The 20,040-nt window shown below is 38.3% G+C and overlaps 1 protein-coding gene and 1 pseudogene across 6 annotated transcripts in view; one reads left to right on the top strand and one right to left on the bottom strand.

Annotated features, from left to right (window-relative positions):
- LOC131697355 (myosin regulatory light chain 2, ventricular/cardiac muscle isoform-like) lies at nt 1-755 on the bottom strand (annotated as a pseudogene).
- Nucleotides 756-5,455: 4,700 nt separating this feature from the next.
- Nucleotides 5,456-20,040, top strand: part of LOC117419536 (protein phosphatase 1 regulatory subunit 12A) — a 62,286-nt gene continuing 47,701 nt past the window's right edge. For 3 of the 6 annotated variants that reach the window (XM_034032353.3, XM_058985654.1, XM_034032350.3), the window contains exon 1: nt 5,457-5,810. In XM_034032353.3, coding sequence (XP_033888244.3) covers nt 5,574-5,810 — 237 coding nt within the window. In that variant the 5' untranslated portion in view covers nt 5,457-5,573. Of the gene's footprint in view, nt 5,811-20,040 lie in introns of all 6 variants that reach the window. The other 3 variants (XM_034032354.3, XM_034032352.3, XM_058985653.1) reach the window with 2 other exon arrangements.

Here is a 20,040-nt window from a genome sequence, read left to right as displayed (position 1 = left end):
GTCATGTAGTTATTTATGTCTTTGTTTATTTATAAATAAGGCTTATTTATAAGAACTACCAGATACAGTACTGTTCCATTATTCTTGACAGATTAAACATCAGTATCAATATGCTTTATTTAATGGGTGCAGCATTACTTTTATCAGGAACAAAAAAGGAATTGTACAAATTACAACACTGAAGAAAAAAAGAATGAAGCTGAAATCACAATGAACAACAATACATGTAAAGGTGGACAGCACATGTAGGAGAAGGCTCTACTCCTAGTCTTTCTCCTCTCTGTGCGTAATGATACAAACCAGATTCCTGTAATCCTGGCAACGTCTGGGGTGGAGGGGGGGGGGGGGGGCACCTGCTCCATCTCTTCCTTGAGAAACACTCTGCCTGGGCCGTCAACATACTCTTTCTTCAGAACGCCTTTGCCCTCAGGGTCTAAACCCATGAACACGTTCATATTGGTTTCTTCCGCATTAGAGCCTTTTAGTTTTTCATGTGACATGGTTAAGAAGATGGTGAAGTTGATTGGTCTGGATGCTTTCTTGATCCTTTACCATACCAACGATCTCCTCGCTCTTCACATTCAGACATGCCCAAGAGCTGCAAAGGTATCCCAAATGTCCAGCTTGCTGATAATGCCATCCCTGTTCTGATCCATGATGTTGGAAGCTTAAACTCCTGGATTTTAGCCTGCTCAAACAGGGAGAAGAAGTCAGTTAGTGCCCACAGTTCTCTTCGTGGCCTTCTTGGCTGCCATTGTTGTTGGTTGCAAGAGGAAAAACTGGTGCTGTTGAACAAGGGAGCATTATATATACTTGGTTTTCCAAGCGTGCATAACTTTTTTTATAAATCTGATTAAATAAATCCTGCTCTCTGATTGGTTAGCTGTGTTCTATTAGCCTTACGTTAATCCCACACAACCTTTCAACAGGCCTTTGATTCAAATTCTTCCGCCACTTGCCTGTCCTAATTCTATAGCATTTAATATCTGTAAGTAACCACTATCTTAAAAAAAATTCAGACCCAGAAAAACTGAACCGGACAAATTACCAGTAATTCAACTTTCTTTAAAATAAAAATTGCATAGTGAAATAACGGAACCAGAACTGAATCAACTTGACTGAAACAAACAAAATAAAAAAATAAAGTCTTCTAAATAGGCTGTGAAAATACTACAAAACTGGCTCCAAGAAAAAGGTAGACCTCTTACCTTTCCTTTCGTACGGACGAGTTGAACAGTCCAATGAGCGCTGGAGCCTTTCTAAAAGTGGATGGCCAAGGCCTAGGGTGAGGGCAAGGGCTTGGTGATGAGGGTGAGTGGAGCCTCCCTGGCCCAATCCTCAGGGAATTTTATTGTTCCGTAAAGAATAAAGATGGAGAGCAATACAGCATATCAAGCAGAAAAGGGAATTCACAGCATGTTTTTTCAAACTGCACAATATCTGGCAATGTTCAAGTACACTATTTATTACAAAAATCAGTGATGTATAATTAAAGTTAAAGTTTTAACAGATTGTGACAGGTTGACCAAGGTAAGGAGACTCAGAGTCAGGATATGCAGGGAAAATAAAAGACTTAATTAAAGAAAATACACAAAACAAAAGGCACGTTGGCCAACCAAAAAGACACACACAAAAACAGGCCCCGGCCCCGAACCCAAACCCAAACCCAAACCCAACCACTCCCTTTTATACAGGTGCCTGGGCTAATTGGGCAATTCGCACCTCATTAGCCCAGGCACATTCCACACATTCCTCACACAAACTCACTCACGGAACCACACCCCAAACTCACTCATATCCACTCTAAACAATACAAAAAACACAAAACCACCACACAATAGGCTGCACCCCATTACACAGATTTATTTATGTAATGTACTAAGTTTTAATACATCCATTCATTAAATAGTAAATTAGAATGTAATAATTTAATACAATTGATATACAGAAATGATTTACTTAATACACAGTTTAATCAATATTTTGTATATTTATGAATAAATTGATGTTCATTTACTGGAACTATTTTCTTGTGTGTAGTGCTATTTACTGTTATTGGAAAGATTTTTTTTTAATTTGCTGTGTTCATTAAAAAAGTTAATAAATCTAATAATTGTATAATCCACTTCGCATCGTGCCTTGCAATGCCTTAAGTGTCTGCGGATATATAAGGCCCACCCATCCCGTCATGCTTCATTAATTTAACATTTGTAGAATTAGTAAAAAAAAAAAAAAAAGTGGGACAAATGCTATTGTTCTTATTAATCTCCTTGATGATGAAAGTGGAGATGTCACATCTCTCCAGGGCTCATCCCTTCATTCAGACTTTGCAACTGCTAGGTGCGCTAGTATGCTAGTTAATCATCTACTAGTAATCACATTCATAAAGCTGCTGAGCAGTATGGTTTCTGTGGGATTGACTGAGTCATTATGTTGTTTATGATGAAACGGCCTCACTTCTTCATAAAATCATAAGAACAAAACCTTTAACTTTGTTTGGCAGAGGTGTGGTTTGCTTTAAGCCATTTGTGTTCTGTGATGACCACATATGGTGACAGAACCACCCACTTGATGAAGTCTACATACAACGCTAAACTATCACAGTAGCTTTCACAGTAGGCTGCATATAATAGTAATAAAGTGTTACACGTATTTTAATAAAGTAGATTTCTTCTAGTGTACTGTTCCAGTCATGCACACTGATACAGAAGGCTCCAGAGTTAAGAGCATGAAGAGGATAACTGAGTGAAGACTAAGGCTACCACCAGTCATACACAGCAGAAGGAAACACGGCAGAAAGCAATTCAGCTCTAAGACAATTATTCTTAAATAAGACATGAAAGTAAAAAGTCACAGGGACAAGAGAAGCATAAATAACATTTCCTGTGTCGAGAATTACACACAACGGAGCAATGGGAGTTATGAAAATCATACAAAACACAACTTGTTTCCGCATTTGATCTTTTGTGACTCCATAAAAGAAGAAATCTGGTAGAGTCAAGTCACAAACACCCTAGGTGATCCATGAAAACTTTTCTGGGATACAATATAATACATGGAATGGCTATATAAAAACAAACTGTATTGTGATTTACAAGCATCAATGAAAAAAAAAAAAAAATTAATCAGATCATCTATCCAGTAGAATCAATGACAGGTTAAGTCATTTTCTGCAATATGATTTGGCAATTTGGTATATTGATGGTATGTTATTATGATAGTTTTGCACTGTAAGTCAACTATAGAATATTTCATTACAATACATTTACCAGGAAAGTGCACACAGCTGTTACCTTATAAGAAATTACGTAATATATCAGGCTTTACATAACCAGCAATCTGTTCCAAAAGAATGGGGAATCTGTTTTAAATAATGCAAATCATTTCAATGGAAACATAAGCTGATAAATGGTCTGTAATAACTCAGGCATTTAAATTATGAAACATTTCATACATTTAGAATCAGAACTGAAGCACAGTGGAACAGGTTGTTCACCTTTTCTTAATCCTGTTCTTTGATACTTTTTTTCATCGAGCTCCTCCTATTTTAGTGTATTTAGTGTTCAGTTTCATCAACATATACCCCATTGGGACAACACAGATGGATTTTATTGGAACATTTTACATCACTAGGGAATCATCCAGGACTGCTTCAAACACCTACTGTGTATTTAGGGGTAAAGTTAGGCAATATTGTACTTAAAGTATCAGTTATTTAAAAAGTATGATAAGTTGTATGCGGTTTGAGAGTTTAGGCAAAAACAGCTGATACCGGTGGAAAGGACATTCCTTCAGTTTAGATAAAAGGGGGTCTACTGTATCCAAAAGCAACAGTCAAGGATATGAACTGTTTGTTTCCTCCATTGATCCCCTCAGTGGAGGAAATAAGCAACCCTTAAGACAAAGCCATGACGTAGAATTGATATATCTGTTAAAAATGAATTGTCCCACAACTGAGCTTCTGTTAGTGAGCCAGTCAGGTGATGATGACTACTCAGGTAGACATGAGCAGCACTTCAAGCAGCGACTTCATAAAAACATTTACGGGAACATTTATGTGAGGAAACTCAGGAAACTCCACGAGAGGTGAGGTAACAGGGTTTGCATCATTTTCCATTGATCACCATGGGGCATTTCTAAGTCTCTCACTTTACGAACAAATATATTAAATTGGGTTACACTCACATCTCAAAATAGTGATGTATTGTAAAAGGCATATTAAAACCAACTTTCAAAAATAGCTGTTTCACTGTCCTACTGATCTGCAGAAAATCTGTTTTCCTTGAGCTGTATATTGTTGCATGATTTTAGGGTTTGGCTTTCTAGCTACCGGTCGTCTTGGCTATTTTTAACACTGTGTCACAGATGTGTCACACTTGTTATCTCACAAGTAGTTTAATTTTTCTATAAGAGAGGCAGAGAGCCCTGTGTTTATTAATACACAGGGTGTGTGTGTGTGTGTGTGTAATATACTATTAATAACATGTCTATATGCATTTGTGTGGAAAATATCAAATTCTGCAGTGATTTTGCTTTCATTTACAAAAGGCTATTTCCAAACACTTTACATTACTCAGTAAGGGAATGAACGTGGTATACCCCAGCAGAAACTTTATTATCTCGCTAAATGTCAGCAATAGAGTAATACTGCATGCTTTCTGTTTTCAGTTATTTGACATGTAAATATACCATTATCCAATTTGTATTCACATTCAGTAAATATTACTGAGAATGAGTTATTGGACCATCTACATCCAAGAAATGAATCAAGGAAAACAAAACTGATAGAATCTGAATAAACAAACAGAAACAGACTCTCTAACACCAGCCTCTTCATCGATGGTTTTCTAGTCATATATATTTATATAGACATTCACTTTGAAACCAAAAGTAGAATTATGTATGTTGGTAACTAAAACATGTTCAAATTAAATGGGTTACATGAAATAATTACCAGACGCCACTTTCAAAACTTTACATACGAGACTACATCGTATGGAGGTGCATTCTCTAGGCCCGCTGAAACCCAGAGAAGGAAAACATGAAATGTCAACAAATAAAAACATAGATTTCTTTTCACTGCATTCTGTTTTTGTTATACAAACAGGGTTTTCGGAAATACTGTACTTAAACAAATTAAAGATTGAATTATGGGGTAGCTTTACGACTCACTGTCGGGTTTTTTTTATTGCAAAGATATTTACATCATTGTGTTCAATTAAACACTCTAAACGTTGCTAGAGGCTTCAAGCCACACTTTTACTAGGAAGCAGGCAATTGTCACTGTCCCCATTTTCACCAGCACTATTCAATTGCAAAATGTGTGTTTGAACTATCACCTGAAGACACTGCTTGTGCTGTTGGGAGGCTGAAGGCGGTGCCGCCCTGACGTCATCATCCTCCTCCTCCTCCTCCACCTCCTTCTCCTGTTCTTTGTCTCGCGAGTTTATGTAAATCGATTCTTCACCACCCGACGCTCACCGCTTTCCCCACGCCCCAGTGAGCTGCGGGATAGTGGCAGTATAAAGTATATCCTCCCTCGGAAAGAGATAAGACGCCAAGGCAGGAGGGAGATGAAGATGGCGGACGCTAAGCAGAAGCGGAACGAGCAGCTAAAACGGTGGCTGGGCTCGGACACTGACCTCGAGCCGCCCATCCTCAAGAAAAGGAAGAGCAAAGTCAAGTTCGACGATGGCGCCGTTTTCTTGGCTGCTTGTTCAAGCGGCGACAGCGATGAGGTTCTCAAACTGCTGGACCGGGGCGCTGACATCAACTACGCGAATGTGGACGGACTCACCGCCCTCCATCAGGTTTGTGGCTTTTACCTAGTGTTTTAATCAAAGCCTGTCTCTAAAAGCGGCCTTGGGTTTGTAAATAACACAACAACAAAAAGCAAACTGTGTTTGGATCGACACGGCATAGAAAAAAACGACTTTTGCGTACACTTACACCGAGTGTGTTTATTTTTTTGGTGGAGACGCTGGAGGAAGTAAACGATTACAAAAGCTGTAATGTAAAGTCTGATTGTTGTAGTCCGCAGCAGTAAGTATTGTGTCAAAAACATAGGCTCTGTTGAGAGAGACATGGGTGGTGTTACTCGTCTCCCTGGCTAAGATGAGACTGTTTCGTTGTTGCTGCTCCTGCAGTTCTTTTTTTGTTTATATTTAAAGTAGCAGACAGACATACAGGCAGGCCGATGTAATGGAGGTGCAATATCCTGATTTTGCGATTGGTTGAGCTCGAGTATTGTGTTTTTTTTATGTTTTTGTTCATTGCATGATTTTAGAATATGACTAGAAACAGAGAAGTCTAATTCAATCCCCGTATATAATCACAAACATTACATTTTTAATTCACCATCGCTTTGTTTCTAGACCTGAAGTGCATTAATTTGTTTTCTTGGTCTGTGTAATCTTCTTGGGGATGGGATGCAGTACTAGGAATATTTTTAGCTTTACAGCAATGCCGCAGTCCAGTAAAAAAAACAAACAAATAAATAAATAAATAAAGGCAGAATCGACCCTCGGGCCTAACTCCCTGCAAAACGGGCACAATTCAGGACGATTGGTGGGTAGTACAAGCTCAGGATCTTTAGTAACACTGTTTAGATCCTGTTTTTTTTGTTTTTTTTAAATGTCTGCTAGCTAAAATTATATTATATGCTGATTTCTAGCTAGGCTACTGCAAATCTTAAAACACCAAAGCAGAAGGTATGGACATTTTAAAAGCAGTTGTGTATTGCTTTGACAGTGTCTGGGCCAATTTGAATGCCAGCAAGGTCAAGGGGAGTAATTGACTGTTGATGTACAGCAGATATTACCCTATAAAATGACTTGCAGTAATTGTTTACGGTAAAATGGTTACATTTAAGAAAACTTTATAAGGAAAGTAGCCCTACATTTACATTGACAAATGAGCATACATCACAAAGGTGGAGTTTATACAAATCAATATGTACAGTTTTGTGTATTGTAAAATGTTTACACAAGCATTTGGAAGAATGTAAAGAAACACAGTTGTGATATGTTGTTTAGGTATTAAAGAACAGTCACTGATGCAGTAGTTTACAATGTGTTGTGGCAAAGATTAACATTGTCTGATCTACATTTAAAACACGCTGGCTTAAAGTGCAGTGTTTGCATATTGATGACAAGAAAGCTATTGTAGTTGTTATGCATTGCCTCAATGAGCAGCGAGACGGGTCATGGTTAAGTTAAACGTTGAGTCGCATTTTGTATCAATATCTAGTCCGAAACACGTTTTGAATTGGTGGCCATCAAATTATTTTACTGTTTGCTGGCAACCAAATTCTTGGAGTTGGCTCAGGCTGTCTCATTCAATAAGCATTTACAAAAATTCCTTATTTTGGCTAGTGCACGTTTTTAGTCAGTTTAAACAAGACATTTTAATACAAATCTTTGAAGTCGATAAGTAACCTTGAATTTTATAAATGCATTGCACTATAGTCAGGATCCAAAGTTTAAGAGCCTTTGCGGTTTTGTGTTGTGCAATGAACAAGCAATTACTAGTGAAAAGTGATTGTGTAAATGAAAGCCATGACCATACTGCCTTATAAACAAGGTAGCATTGTATACATACTCGGTGTTAGGGTATAATTGAACACTATGCACTGTTAAGTGGAACAGGGCATTCCACATAATTTACGTTTCTTGGATAATTAAGTCATGCTGTCTTGTAGTGTGAAAAAAAAGTAATGTATTGTACCAATGGGTTCCCAGAGTGTCTCACCTAGTAGAAGTGCAGCTGTGTGGTGCACAGGATGAGACATACAGCGCAGGTTTGGGGCCTGGCTGTGCGAGTAGGTCGGTCTTCGCTGGAGACTTCAAAAGGGAGCGTCGCATTGGCTCTGGCCAAGCACCCAGTGAGCTCAAAGATGGACACCTGCAGGACTGGCCTTTGTCCTCCAGAGGTTGGTAGCTCGCTGACCTCTGCTCACGAGTTCCTAGGTTGAATCGTGATTGTGGAATCAGAGGACGCCCACTGAACCTTCGGGTCTCCTGAGCCATGTGGGTAGTTGTTGCGAGGAGGGGAAAAACGATGGGGCATTCCAAATTGGGAGAAAATCGGGGAAATAATAATTGTACACACTAAATATTATACTAATGAACTGAAAGTTAAAGCACCAGTTGCATGAGGACAAGTGTTAGTAGTGCATGTTTTGTAAATCCTGATTTTCTATCCTTTTTTGGTTTGCTTAACAGGAATTCTGGTTAAACTTTGAAGCTGCACAGTTCATTTCTTTTTCAATTCCACATTGGAAATTAAGACTTCTGATAAGCTACTTCTCCTTTTTTTAAAAAACTCCTACTCCTCGTTATATCGCCCCTCGCTATACTGCGGATTCGGATATATCGAGGTCCTGGAGTTGGCTCCCCATTTTTACAGTCTAACGGCGCATGCCTTAGCTGCAATATGCAATTTCACTTGGAATTACTGTTTGTTTTATTTCGTACTGCACGCCACAAACAAAACAATTAAAAACAAAGCATTCATATTGTACTGTTATCATATACACACGCATTGCACAATAACACAAAGCAAATTAAATATCTACCTGCTGAAGCGTTTCATTTTAAGGTGTTCACTTGTGGCAGCAGCAATGCACAAGCAAAAGTCACAGGCAGTGACGTCAGCCCCCTAGCAACAAGCCTCCTATGTTGGGAATGGGATTCTTTCAATGCAATGGGTTTGTGCATTTGAGAAAGGCGCGGAAGACGCATGAAATTAATTGGAGACTTCAGTTGATGAGAAGCAATTACCGTCCGCAGTACGAATTAAAATGGGGTGCTGCTTTTTGTAAGAAATGAGAAAAAGCGGGTTGCGTAGAGGATTTATACTGGACACTGAAGTGGTTGTACAGTATTTGTTAGCCTATTTGTTTTTCTATGGGTCTCTCGCTATATCGCAGCCCTCGATATATAGTGGATTTATATTGGACCCAGGCACCCACGATATATCGAGTGGGTGGTGTGTGTGTGTGTAATTAATATATATAGAGATATAGATATAGATATAGATAGATAGATAGATCTATCTCTCTCTCTATCTATCTATAATGCATAATGCAAAAAGTTAATTGCATGTCCACCAATATGTGAATATGTGATACTTTTTAAGGTGGTCAATTAACAAACAAAAGTGTCCTATCTCATTGTGCCTGTGTCACTTGGATTGTGGGTGGATATTTAGACATAATGAGTGAGATTAAAATGACTATCAGTAGGATTAGTATGGCAACTACTCAAAATATTTTGAGTAATCTGGTATGCAGGCTAGATAAGACAGGAGCAGGGAAAAAATATATGGATATTTTTAGAAAATCACTAGGCCTATTCTATATTTTACTAGCTACACAAACTGCAGTGATGGTAGAGGCTAACGGTCATTGGTTTCATTGTCTGACATTTATTGAATAAAAGTAACGTTTTGAAGTTTCTTTCTGTTATAATTAAGAATATACAAAACACATTTAAGGAGTAGATCTGAACTGGCATTTCTGCCCTCAGTAATGTATAACATAAAAAAAGGGCTGGAAGACATATGACTGCTAACTTCAGTAGACCAAAACCTACATTTATATTTATTAGGTATACTGGAAACTTTTTACCTTTGTCTGGTTTCTTTTTTTCTGGCACTAGGTCCTGTTTAGACTGTGATTCATCAGGTCATTCTAAATTTGGTACATGAATTGGTCACTATAGAGATTCTGCTCTCCAGCTTTCACAGAAGTAACTTGGCTGTTAGTGCACTTGCAGTTAAATTAAGCCTATTTCCATCTCAAACTTTGGGAACCAAATGAATACAGGCACTACCACGTCTGGAACAGATCTGTTTGAAATGGTGCACTGTCAATTTGGTAAATGCAAAAATGAAACACTTCCTATTTTTGCATTAGCTACTTTATCTATTTGAGGTGGGGAGGGGATTGGATGACTGGAATGAGATACCAAATGTTTTGGAGTTGGTAGTTGAAACTTTAAATAGAAGTTGGTATGACGAGTTTTAATTTCCGTAAATGCTGCTGTGTCACCATGGTTTGATTCTTAATCCAGTGCAACAACATTGATTTACTCCTGTACCCAAATGAAAATTTTTGTTGAATCGTATCTCGGCAGCATGTCAGATACAAAAAGGCTTCCATGCAAGCTGGTCTTAAATCCAGATTACAAATATGTTTTACAATCATTTTGGAATATACCAATTATAAAAAAGAGAAAATGAGATGCTACTTGATCCAGGACACACTGAAGCAAATTACGGAAGATGCTTTTTGGAAACTTTAAACAGGCTGTTGACAAGGCAGGAGGAATGTTTACATGTGCATTATTGGTCGACACAGGGCTTAAAAAGGAAAAGGTGGAGGAGCGTGAATCACTGGACCTCTGGATTTGCAGTGAGCATTAATGTGCTCTGTGTGTGCTGATACCTGATGGGTGGATACATTCCAGGCTGTCATAGTCTACAGTATACATTCCTGAAGTGACAGTCGGTCGAAACCATGGAATAGGAGTGGAGGCATTCCTCTGCTGTCACCTTTTTACATTGGCCTGTGATTTCCAACCCATTAATGTATAGTACAAAGGAAATGAGTACACTACTGCAATGGGGTCCTCACATCAGGAGGAGGCTTGGTGGTCCAGTGGTTAAAGAAAGGGACTTGAACTGGGAACCTCCTGGTAACAATCCCAGCTCAGCCACTGACTCACTGTGTGTGAACCTGAGCAAATTAGTTAACCTCCTTGTGCTCCATCCTTCGGATGAGATGTAAAACAAACAAGGTCCTATTGTAAGTCACTCTGCAGCAGCAGTTGTTGATAATGCATAGTTCACCCCCTTGTCTCTTAAGTCTCTTTGGATAAAAGCATCTGCTAAATGACCTTTAATAATAACCTTTAGAAGTGTGCTTTGTACCTTACACAATGGAACCAAGTGTAGTACAGTAGGAATTAATGGAATGTGTATTACGTTTTTTTTTTTTTAATGAATACATTGTAAAATAAAATTGTCCTGGGGACTGGGGTACAGAGTTTTTACAAAATGTTATTAAACACTGAAGCAAAATATTCCTCCTGTCTCCCTTCCCTTATAGTTGTCGGAGTAATGTTATATAGTTTTGTCTGCAGACTAATTGGAAAAAGCCCTGAATATAACCATACCTTGCATTGTCTACTGTAATACAACACATGTTAACATTTTATATTTAAAATACTGCATTTTATGAAGTAAACCTCATTTCAAAACTGTCAAGTTTTGGGGAAGAGACTGATTTCGGTTATCTATACCCTGTTGGTACTGTGTGCTTCCCAGTCATTGGTGTATATTTTTGTCAGGTACACACAAGCCAAGTACCCTCACAGCTCACCTTGCTAACAGGTTAGGTTGTAGTGTCTGCAGGAAGGTGTCATTTGATGGCTGAGTTTACAGAACAGTGTAAAAGCTATGACATTTTTTTTTCTATCAGTTGGTCTCTTCCCATTTAATTGACAATTGCTTTTAACAGCAATTGACTTCTAAGTGCATTTGATCTGATTACTCTGCTTTCCAGTCTTTATACTTTTTACTAGTGTATGTATGTAATACAAGTTTGATTATTACATTTTTTAAATGTGAAGTTTCACCTACTGTAATCTGTTTGTTTTGGTGGTATTTCCATTGCCTGTGGTCTTCTTTTAAGCATGTAAGCTAGTCTAACAGTTTTCAAAACCTTGATAAGCTAACCCATACTGCCTTACTGAAGCAAAAATACCTTTTGAGTATGTGGCACAAGAAGCCTGTTCTGTTACTTTATAAATAAACCAGGCGTTCAGAACCTCATGTTGACCAATTGCCATTTTATTTTTGTTTTTTGTTGTAATTTCTAATTAACTTACCAGTTTTGGATACTAAGTAACCTATGCTTTTTGAGAAGTTTTGTGATTGTCCATTTTCTTTGACCTACTGGGTGTTTATTGGAAAGTGTTTGAGTAGAACTTTGTTACTGCCTTAAATTGGGGTGTTAGATTGATTAATTGCCTTAATGCGGTTAAACAAACTCCCCGTTCACGCTGGCATGCTCTGCCCATGACTGTTTGTTACTTCCTACACCCATCATGCATTTTGTCTCGCTCAACCCAAGTGGTCCAGTGATTTAAAGTCCAGGGCTTGTAACCAGGTGGTCACCGGCTAAAATCCCACCTCTGCCACTGACTGAGTCACTGTGTGACCCTGAGCAAGTCACTTAACCTCCTTGTGCTTCGTCCTGCGAATGATATGTTAAAACTATATATATATAATTCAGGGGACCAGCTGTTCATCACTGTGAGACCGAGCTCTCTACATTGCTTTTGCCATTGCCTGACGTGAAGTTTTTGTATGCAGCAGAAGAAAAAGGTGGCACTAAATTTCCTTTCATATTATGTAATTTGCAACAGGATCAGGCATACTATATGTGGTAGAGATGAGAATATATGTAAAAAACAAAAAACAAAAACAAAACACGTTTTTCCAAAGAAATCGCATTTAGTCATTGCTATATATATTGTAATCATAGATGGCTAAAAAAAAAAAACACTGCACCGTTGAACCTGGAGCTGAGCTTCTAAGATTTCCAACGATACCGCCCCTTTCAGTCTAGCTGTTCCAATGACGCTGTGAACTGTCACATGATGAGAGGCTTAACTTCAGGCGATCATATTTCAGACTAGGGGTACCGCATACACACACTGAATAAGTCTTTGTAAAGCCCTGAGTCGTCTGTACTTTTAAACAAGCCATAAACCAGGTAGGTGGCTTTTACGTGCCTGAGTAATATGTGCGTAACCTTCGGCGACGTGCTGGCGACCCAAAATGAGTTTTAAGAGTTAAAGCGAAAATCACAGCTTGCAAAACAACACCTAGATTTAATATAGTATTTTTTTTCCAAAACTGTTTACTTACTGCACTGTACTGAGTTTCTATAATCCTTTAAGATAGCGACCGAGAATCACGTACGAGCGAATAGTCTTGCGGCACTTAAAATATCCAGCTCTACCTTTATTTATTTATTTATTTATTTTAATTACAACTACTCAGAATGCATATAATTTTTTTATATAAATGTAGTCATTGCCAATTATTAATTATTTTCTCCCCAATTTGAAATGTCCAATTATTTTTAGGCTCAGCTCACCACTACCACCCCTGCGCTGACTCGGGAGGTCGAAGACGAACACACGCTGTCCTCCGAAGCGTGTGCCGTCAGCCGACCGCTTTTTTTTCACACTGCGGACTCACCATGCAGCCACCCAAGAGCTACAATGTCGGAGGACAACGCAGCTCTCGGGCAGCTTACAGGCAAGCCCGCAGGCACCTGGCCAGACTACAGGGGTCGCTGGTGCGCGGTGAGCTGAGGACACCCTGGCTGACCTAGCTCTCCCTCCCCCCGGGGCGGCGCTCGGCCAATTGAGCACAGCCCCCTGGAAGCTCCCGTCCTCGGTCGGCAAAGGAATAGCCTGGACTCGAACTTGCGACGTCCAGACTATAGGGCACATCCTGCACTCCACGTGGAGCGTCTTTACTGGATGCGCCACTCGGGAGCCCCTAGCTTCTTGCTTTTACAAATGCGTAAAATACTGTTCATTCGCAGATATTAAGGTTGTTGGTGCACCATGTGAGGGTGAGACCCTCACTAATATTTCAATGCCTGTTGTGATTATTATTGTTAATGTTATTCTACTGATGCTAGAGCAGTGGTTTTTTATGTATCGTGCATGTTGTTGAGCAAAGTGTATTTTATATGTGATGGTGTATTGCTGTATTTAGATTAGGATGAGAGAAATCTTACAGCTAGACCAAATTTTGCCATGTATTTAAGTCACATGGTTTGCCTTGAAATTGAATCTGACATTGAACACAGTCTGTTAGTCTTCATACTGCCTAATCATGCTCTACGCATAGAATCTGATCATAAAGTTTCTGTTTAAAATTAGGTCAGATTGTTCAGTCAAGTAGTATGGGAATGAGGGATGTAATAGGTGAAACGTTTAACCGATGAATAAATGCATACTGTTTTTATAACAGTTAACGTATAATACAAATTGATAACATGTCAGGCATTTTGTGTTTTAAAAGTAAATATCCAACATGTGCTCTTTACACACTGCCTCTGAACCCTGCAACTCCTCTGATCTAACTTTTTATTTGGCAACACGTGACGTTGGGTTAGGCATGACTAGTTGACTGAAAACTGATCTATCAAACAAGTCTCAAGCTGTCGATTTCTGGTGTTCGTACGCGGAGCACAGCAGCTGGCATCAAAATAGAAAAGGGAGAAGTGTAAAGATGGAGCAGTCAAAACAAAGTTATTTGTCGAATACCTGCGAAATAAAAACGTTTTAGTTTAAGAAACAGGTATGTTAATGTGTTATTATTATTATTATTATTATTATTATTATTATTATTATTATTATTGTCACTTTTTGCTCAATTGTACTCCCAATGAATCCCTCGCCCTACCTGCCTTTGTCTGAAAGTTCCAAACTGGTTACCTAGCAACCAACTTCTGCACTTCTGTAGTCTCTGTGATTTTTGTTATGAAGGGAGTTCAAGTTGCTTCATAAATATCAAACAATTGACAGTTTTCTGATGGAAAGTGTTGGAAATGGGAGTAATGAAGGGGAATCGAGTGGCACTGCAGCAAAAGAAGTGCCGACAACAATGACCCGATCGGCAGTCAAAGAAAAAAAAAAACTTTGCATGGTTTCCTGGCAGATGTTTTTGATCGCTTAAATACTCTTAACACATCACTCCAAGGACGAGATATTTGTCTTTTCTCTCACTGACAAAATCGAAAGCTGGATCAAGAAGCTGGCAGCCTAGAAGCTTTTTTTTTTTTTTTTTACTGTTGGCTGTAAAAAAACTGCAGCGAAGTTTGAGAACTGCTGCTCTATAACAGGTTACATTTTTGTTCATCTTTTAAGCACAGTGGTTTAAATTTTTTTTAAACATAGATGTTTTAGTTCAGTAGTCGTGGGCACAGTTTAAAGTTGCAGTTTTATCTGTGGTCATTTCAAGCAACGAAAAAAAAATCTTTTAAAATGAATTGGATTGCTACGTTAAGTTTATGGGATGGTAACATGTTTGTTTTTTTAAGTGGTGTTTTATGTCAGTGTCCCCTGTAGTGGATCGAGATTAACTATGAAGGAGATACTAGAAACTTAGAAAGGTGTACCAGTACACATCGTCAATGTGATACAATCGTGATGCAATTAAATTGTGCTCTTAAACTGTCTCTGTTTGGTAAACAAATGTCAATGCATGACAGAGACTAAATGTGTGGAAAGGGTATTTATTTAAAGGGTATTGAGTGTGACGGTGTAACTATGGTTAACCGATATTAATCAAATAGTTTAAACAGATTTTTTATTAAACGATATTTACATCCCTGGGGAAACAACATAGAAATATGGAAGGCGTAGAAATTGTGGGTGATGTGGTGATTCTTTTGCGTGGACCCTTACTTTAAGCTGACGGGGAATTCTTGAACCAGAAGTACTGTACATCTGCTGGTACCTTTTTTATTTTATAAACTAAACCGTAGTCCAGTTATAACACTTCAAATTTTATGAAATTAATGTTAACTGTCCTGCCGCTTTTATTCAACGGCTATAAATAAAAAAAATCGGTAGAGCTGTACAAACCGATTTTTCGATCATTAGGATTGAGTTTAAGTCAAAGTAATTTGTGTTGATTTGAGTTGATTTACCATTTCCCAGATTCTGAGGGAGCCTCTCTATAACCCAGCTTTAATAGTGGCCAGCCTGTATACCGCAGTGTTCTGATGCCTCATTTACTGTACCTGTGCTAAAGAATGTCCTTAGCAGGTTTTAAAAATCTATTTTCTACAGAAGGTACAGAGTAAGCGTGACATATTTGACAGCCTCCATATGTAGATCACTGTATGATGCACTCATTACATTGTGCTTAAGAAGGTCTTGACAAGTTTCATCACAAGAGGTTCTTTACATGCAAACCTCTACTTGCAGTAATGTACGCAAACCCTCCTCCACCTATATACCAGTTGCAGAGGATAAAAAAAAATCAATCTCTGCCATGAAACCTGTCTGTGCAAATTAATTGAGACAGGTGATGTGAACCATAAAAGGGCAGCAGTGTGTTAAAGGGCAGCAGTGTGGAGTAGTCGTTAGGACTCTTGACTGAAGGGTTGTGGGTTCAATCCCAGGTGGGGGACACTGCTGCTGTACCTTTGAGAAAGGTACTTTACCTAGATTGCTCCAGTAGAAACCCAACTATATAAATGGGTAATTGTATTTAAAAATAATGTGTAAAAAAAATAATGTAATTGTATGTAAAAATAATGTGATATCTTGTAACAATTGTAAGTTGCCCTGGATAAGGGTGTCTGCTAAAAAATAAATGCATTTTAATACTAATGGTCCTGTCTAATGCTGGGTTGCTTACAGTTACAGATCATGGAAATAAATGCAGAGCCATTATTTCTAGCTATTGTTTTGGCTGTGCAGTGTAAACGAATACTGGAATGTGTGGTTTCCGAATTTTTTTTTTTTTTTTTTTTAATTTCTTTTTTTTATCTGGGCCTGTTTTTTCCCATGGGAATCCCAGTCCCATATATGGTCAGCAGCGATTTGATTTGTGATGTTTTGAGGAAACCAAGCTGGCCATGCAGAGAAACCCAGCTGGCCGAGTTGTGATTCCCTTTTCTTGGCCTCCAGCAGAAGCACAGTAGCTCATTTTAGTAAAGCCAGCTTGCCGCGCAGCCCTATACAGGCAGTAAAAGGAATTCCTTTTAAGGGAGTGTTGTCGTACGGTAGACAAACTCAAAGCAAGGAATTGACATGCATTTCACAGATTCTTTAAACCAGTGTGCTTTTGTGAATGTCTGACAAAGGCCACTGTAAAAATAGGTTATAATTTAGTGAAAGAATAATCTCATTTCGTAGATGACTCTGCAAATAAGGTTTCTGTATTGTACAGTAGATATGGGGTCTAATGTGACCTATTCAAATCTGAGTTTAAACTAACTGATGGAGCTTAGAAGTCAAAATTCTTGGAACTTTACTGTACTGTCGTTTTAATGTGAATACAAAGTGCATGTTGAATGTGTTTTGTGTCCCCTTCTGCTTGCCACTGTACATACTGTATTGAGTTTGACAGATTAGCCAGTGTACTGTATATACATGTGTTAATCCATTCTGCAGCTAGTCTTAGGCCTCTGCAGTCCCACAGCTCCTCCCCTTCTTGGTATAGTAGTCTCCGGCTAAGAACACCCATCAGGAAGCAAGCAAAATGTTAGGTGAAGTGTTCTCTAAGACGGAGTTGACCACCAGACCCAGTAATATATAAATAAATAAATAAATATGTACTACTTGTCATGACGCACGTGCATCACCATATGAAATTAACTGAATAAGTAAGAGAAAGTGTGTGATAACACAGCACCCCTACACACTTATGCAGTAGCAGCTCTAGATTAATTATGAATACATGTACAGGAACAATATTCAAGACATGCACAACATTATTTAACAGAATGGTGCAGCAGCTCACCAGAAAGGGGAAACACAAACTGCTCGGTGACTTGTGTCTGATTTTAGGTTTTTTTTCAAGACCTCGAACAAATTCCAACTTTTTGTAGCAAGAGAAACAGCGGCACGTTTTCACCGTTTGTTTGCATGCCATTTTGTAGCGATCAGGTGCACTCAGAATACAAAACAAGTCAACGATATGACTACATTTCTTGCAAGATTGAATAAACCATCCGTGTGCCTCCAGACACTCTCGCGATGACAGGTCACTTTTGAAAAGACTGAATAAACCATTTTAATTTAAGTTTATCAGGTTACAAAACAGTACTGTATCGGTTGTGAATGAATCGATATCTGTGCCAAAATTGTGTTCTTTTAAGCGAAGTTCCTGTTCCTTTAGACGGAGCATTTACAATGGGAAAAATCAGCTTCACCACAAGGGTGTTCTCTTAGGCGAAGTGTTCGCTTGGGAGGTATTCATGTACATGGAGACTACTTTATAAATAAGGACATCTACGTTCCCTCTAAGACTTTCATTTAGTTAGCCGCTGTGGCTAAAGCAACACTGCTACACTGCCACACTGAAAACTTAAGCCACTTAACAATACTGTAAACAAGTTAAACATACTGTTTCACAAGGCAAAAAGACGTACATTTTATTTGATAACACATCTATTTAAATGCCAGACCCTACCCTTTACAGTACACATACGGTATATTTAAAGTGCACTATAACTCTGATTCCCATTTAATAAATGCCAAACTTAGTCCCACATGAAAACATGTCATTACAGATTTCCTAAATTCTGAATAGGTTTGCAGAGATGTTCATGTACTGCATAATCCTTTACATTATTTAGACTGACGTGGTTTTCTTTCCACGGCAGGACAGTGCTGTTGGTGTATGTTAATACCTACCTGACCAACTGCAGCTCTAGTTACACAAGCATGTACTAATTATTAATTATATTAGTAGGATTGTACAGCCACTACTGTGTTTTAAACTTTTTTTTTAAAGAATGTTATATAGAACAGTATCCATATTTTTATAATTTAAATAAAAATAACAATACACTGTTTATTTACACGTAATTGATGCAGCTTGCGAGTAAGCTTGCATTGCAGAAGCACTAACTGCAACAAAACAGCTTCATTTAAACAGTCACCATTCCAAGCAGGTTATCAGTCAGTCACATTTCAAATTAGTACCATCAATGGTTCAAACTTTCCTTCGGTAATGTGTTCTGAACCTTTGAAGGTCAAATTATACCCTTCGTTGCAGCCCTATAAAATACCATAAACTCTGGCTAATTTTAAAGAATTGAGTTTACTTTTTACTCAACTTGTGGTGGCCAATGCCTGGTGTGGGGATATAATTCTCAAGAGCAGGGAGGAGTCACAGGAAATGCAGGGTGTACAGAGAAGTGCAGGGCCCTTCTCGTCTCTTTCTTGATCACCTAGAATTGTCAACAGACTAAAGGTACTGTGAAAAACACTGTATAAGCCAGTTTCTCTACTTGACTTCAATACATCTACTGCAAAAAAAATTTGTAACTACTAAACCAGTAGAATTTCATTTACTTAATATAATAGGACATGTTATAATGACAGATTTTGGTTGATGTTGAATTGAAGCACGGGGAACATGCTTGTGGAATGCTTTGGGACAGATAACTTCTTTCTATTTCAAGCGACAGCAGGGCTGAGAGGTTTGCTTTCCAGTTAACTAGGTTCACAAACTAAGTGAGATTGTGATGTATTCTACTCGACTGGCCATTTTAATGCCATTAAAACAGTAGTACTTGTTGAAAGATCAGGTTTTTGTTTTATTTGTGTTTTCTTCTATTGAATAACGACAATATCAACCCTTTTATTTTAAAATTGGGTGTGTTTGCAGACTATAAAAGGAACATAAATGCAAAAATCCTGTATGAAACAATTGACCTTTAGTATGTTAGCATAAAATGACAGACTTCTAAGGCAGCAACAAGAGGCGAAGCTGAAAATGACTTTGGTCTGAAGGAAGTGTTATTTAACCTGCCAAACCTCAAGTGGAATAGTTAGTATAGCTCATTAAGAGATGTTTCAATTTAAACAGGTTACTTGTAACCCATGTGACAATGCAATCCTGGAATAGCTTTGACTAGACAGCCAGCTCTATATAGGATGTGTGGCACCATTTCAGGATTCTTCAAAATGCTTATGCCAATCTCCTGAGAGATTTTGCTTCTTTTGGAGAATTGTCCTATCCATTTATGATTTGGATTTTGTGGTCAAAGGTGGATCTGATGAATTCTTGCCAAAGCGAATGACAAAGCCACTGGTTAGTTTAGAATGTCACAGTTTCTTCAAGAGCTTTATGTTGACGAACATTCTTTAGCAAGTCATTGTCATCAAGTTGAGTCTGTCTGTGTGGTACACTTGATTTACTTCATGATACTTATTTTGTGTACAGCTGGCACTGACATGCTTGTTATTCTGCCAGGAAACATCTAAT

This window comes from Acipenser ruthenus, chromosome 14 (assembly GCF_902713425.1).
Source record: "Acipenser ruthenus chromosome 14, fAciRut3.2 maternal haplotype, whole genome shotgun sequence".
Taxonomy (NCBI): Eukaryota; Metazoa; Chordata; class Actinopteri; order Acipenseriformes; family Acipenseridae; genus Acipenser; species Acipenser ruthenus.
Note: the sequence above shows the minus strand (reverse complement) of the source record. Positions and strands in the feature narration are given on the sequence as shown.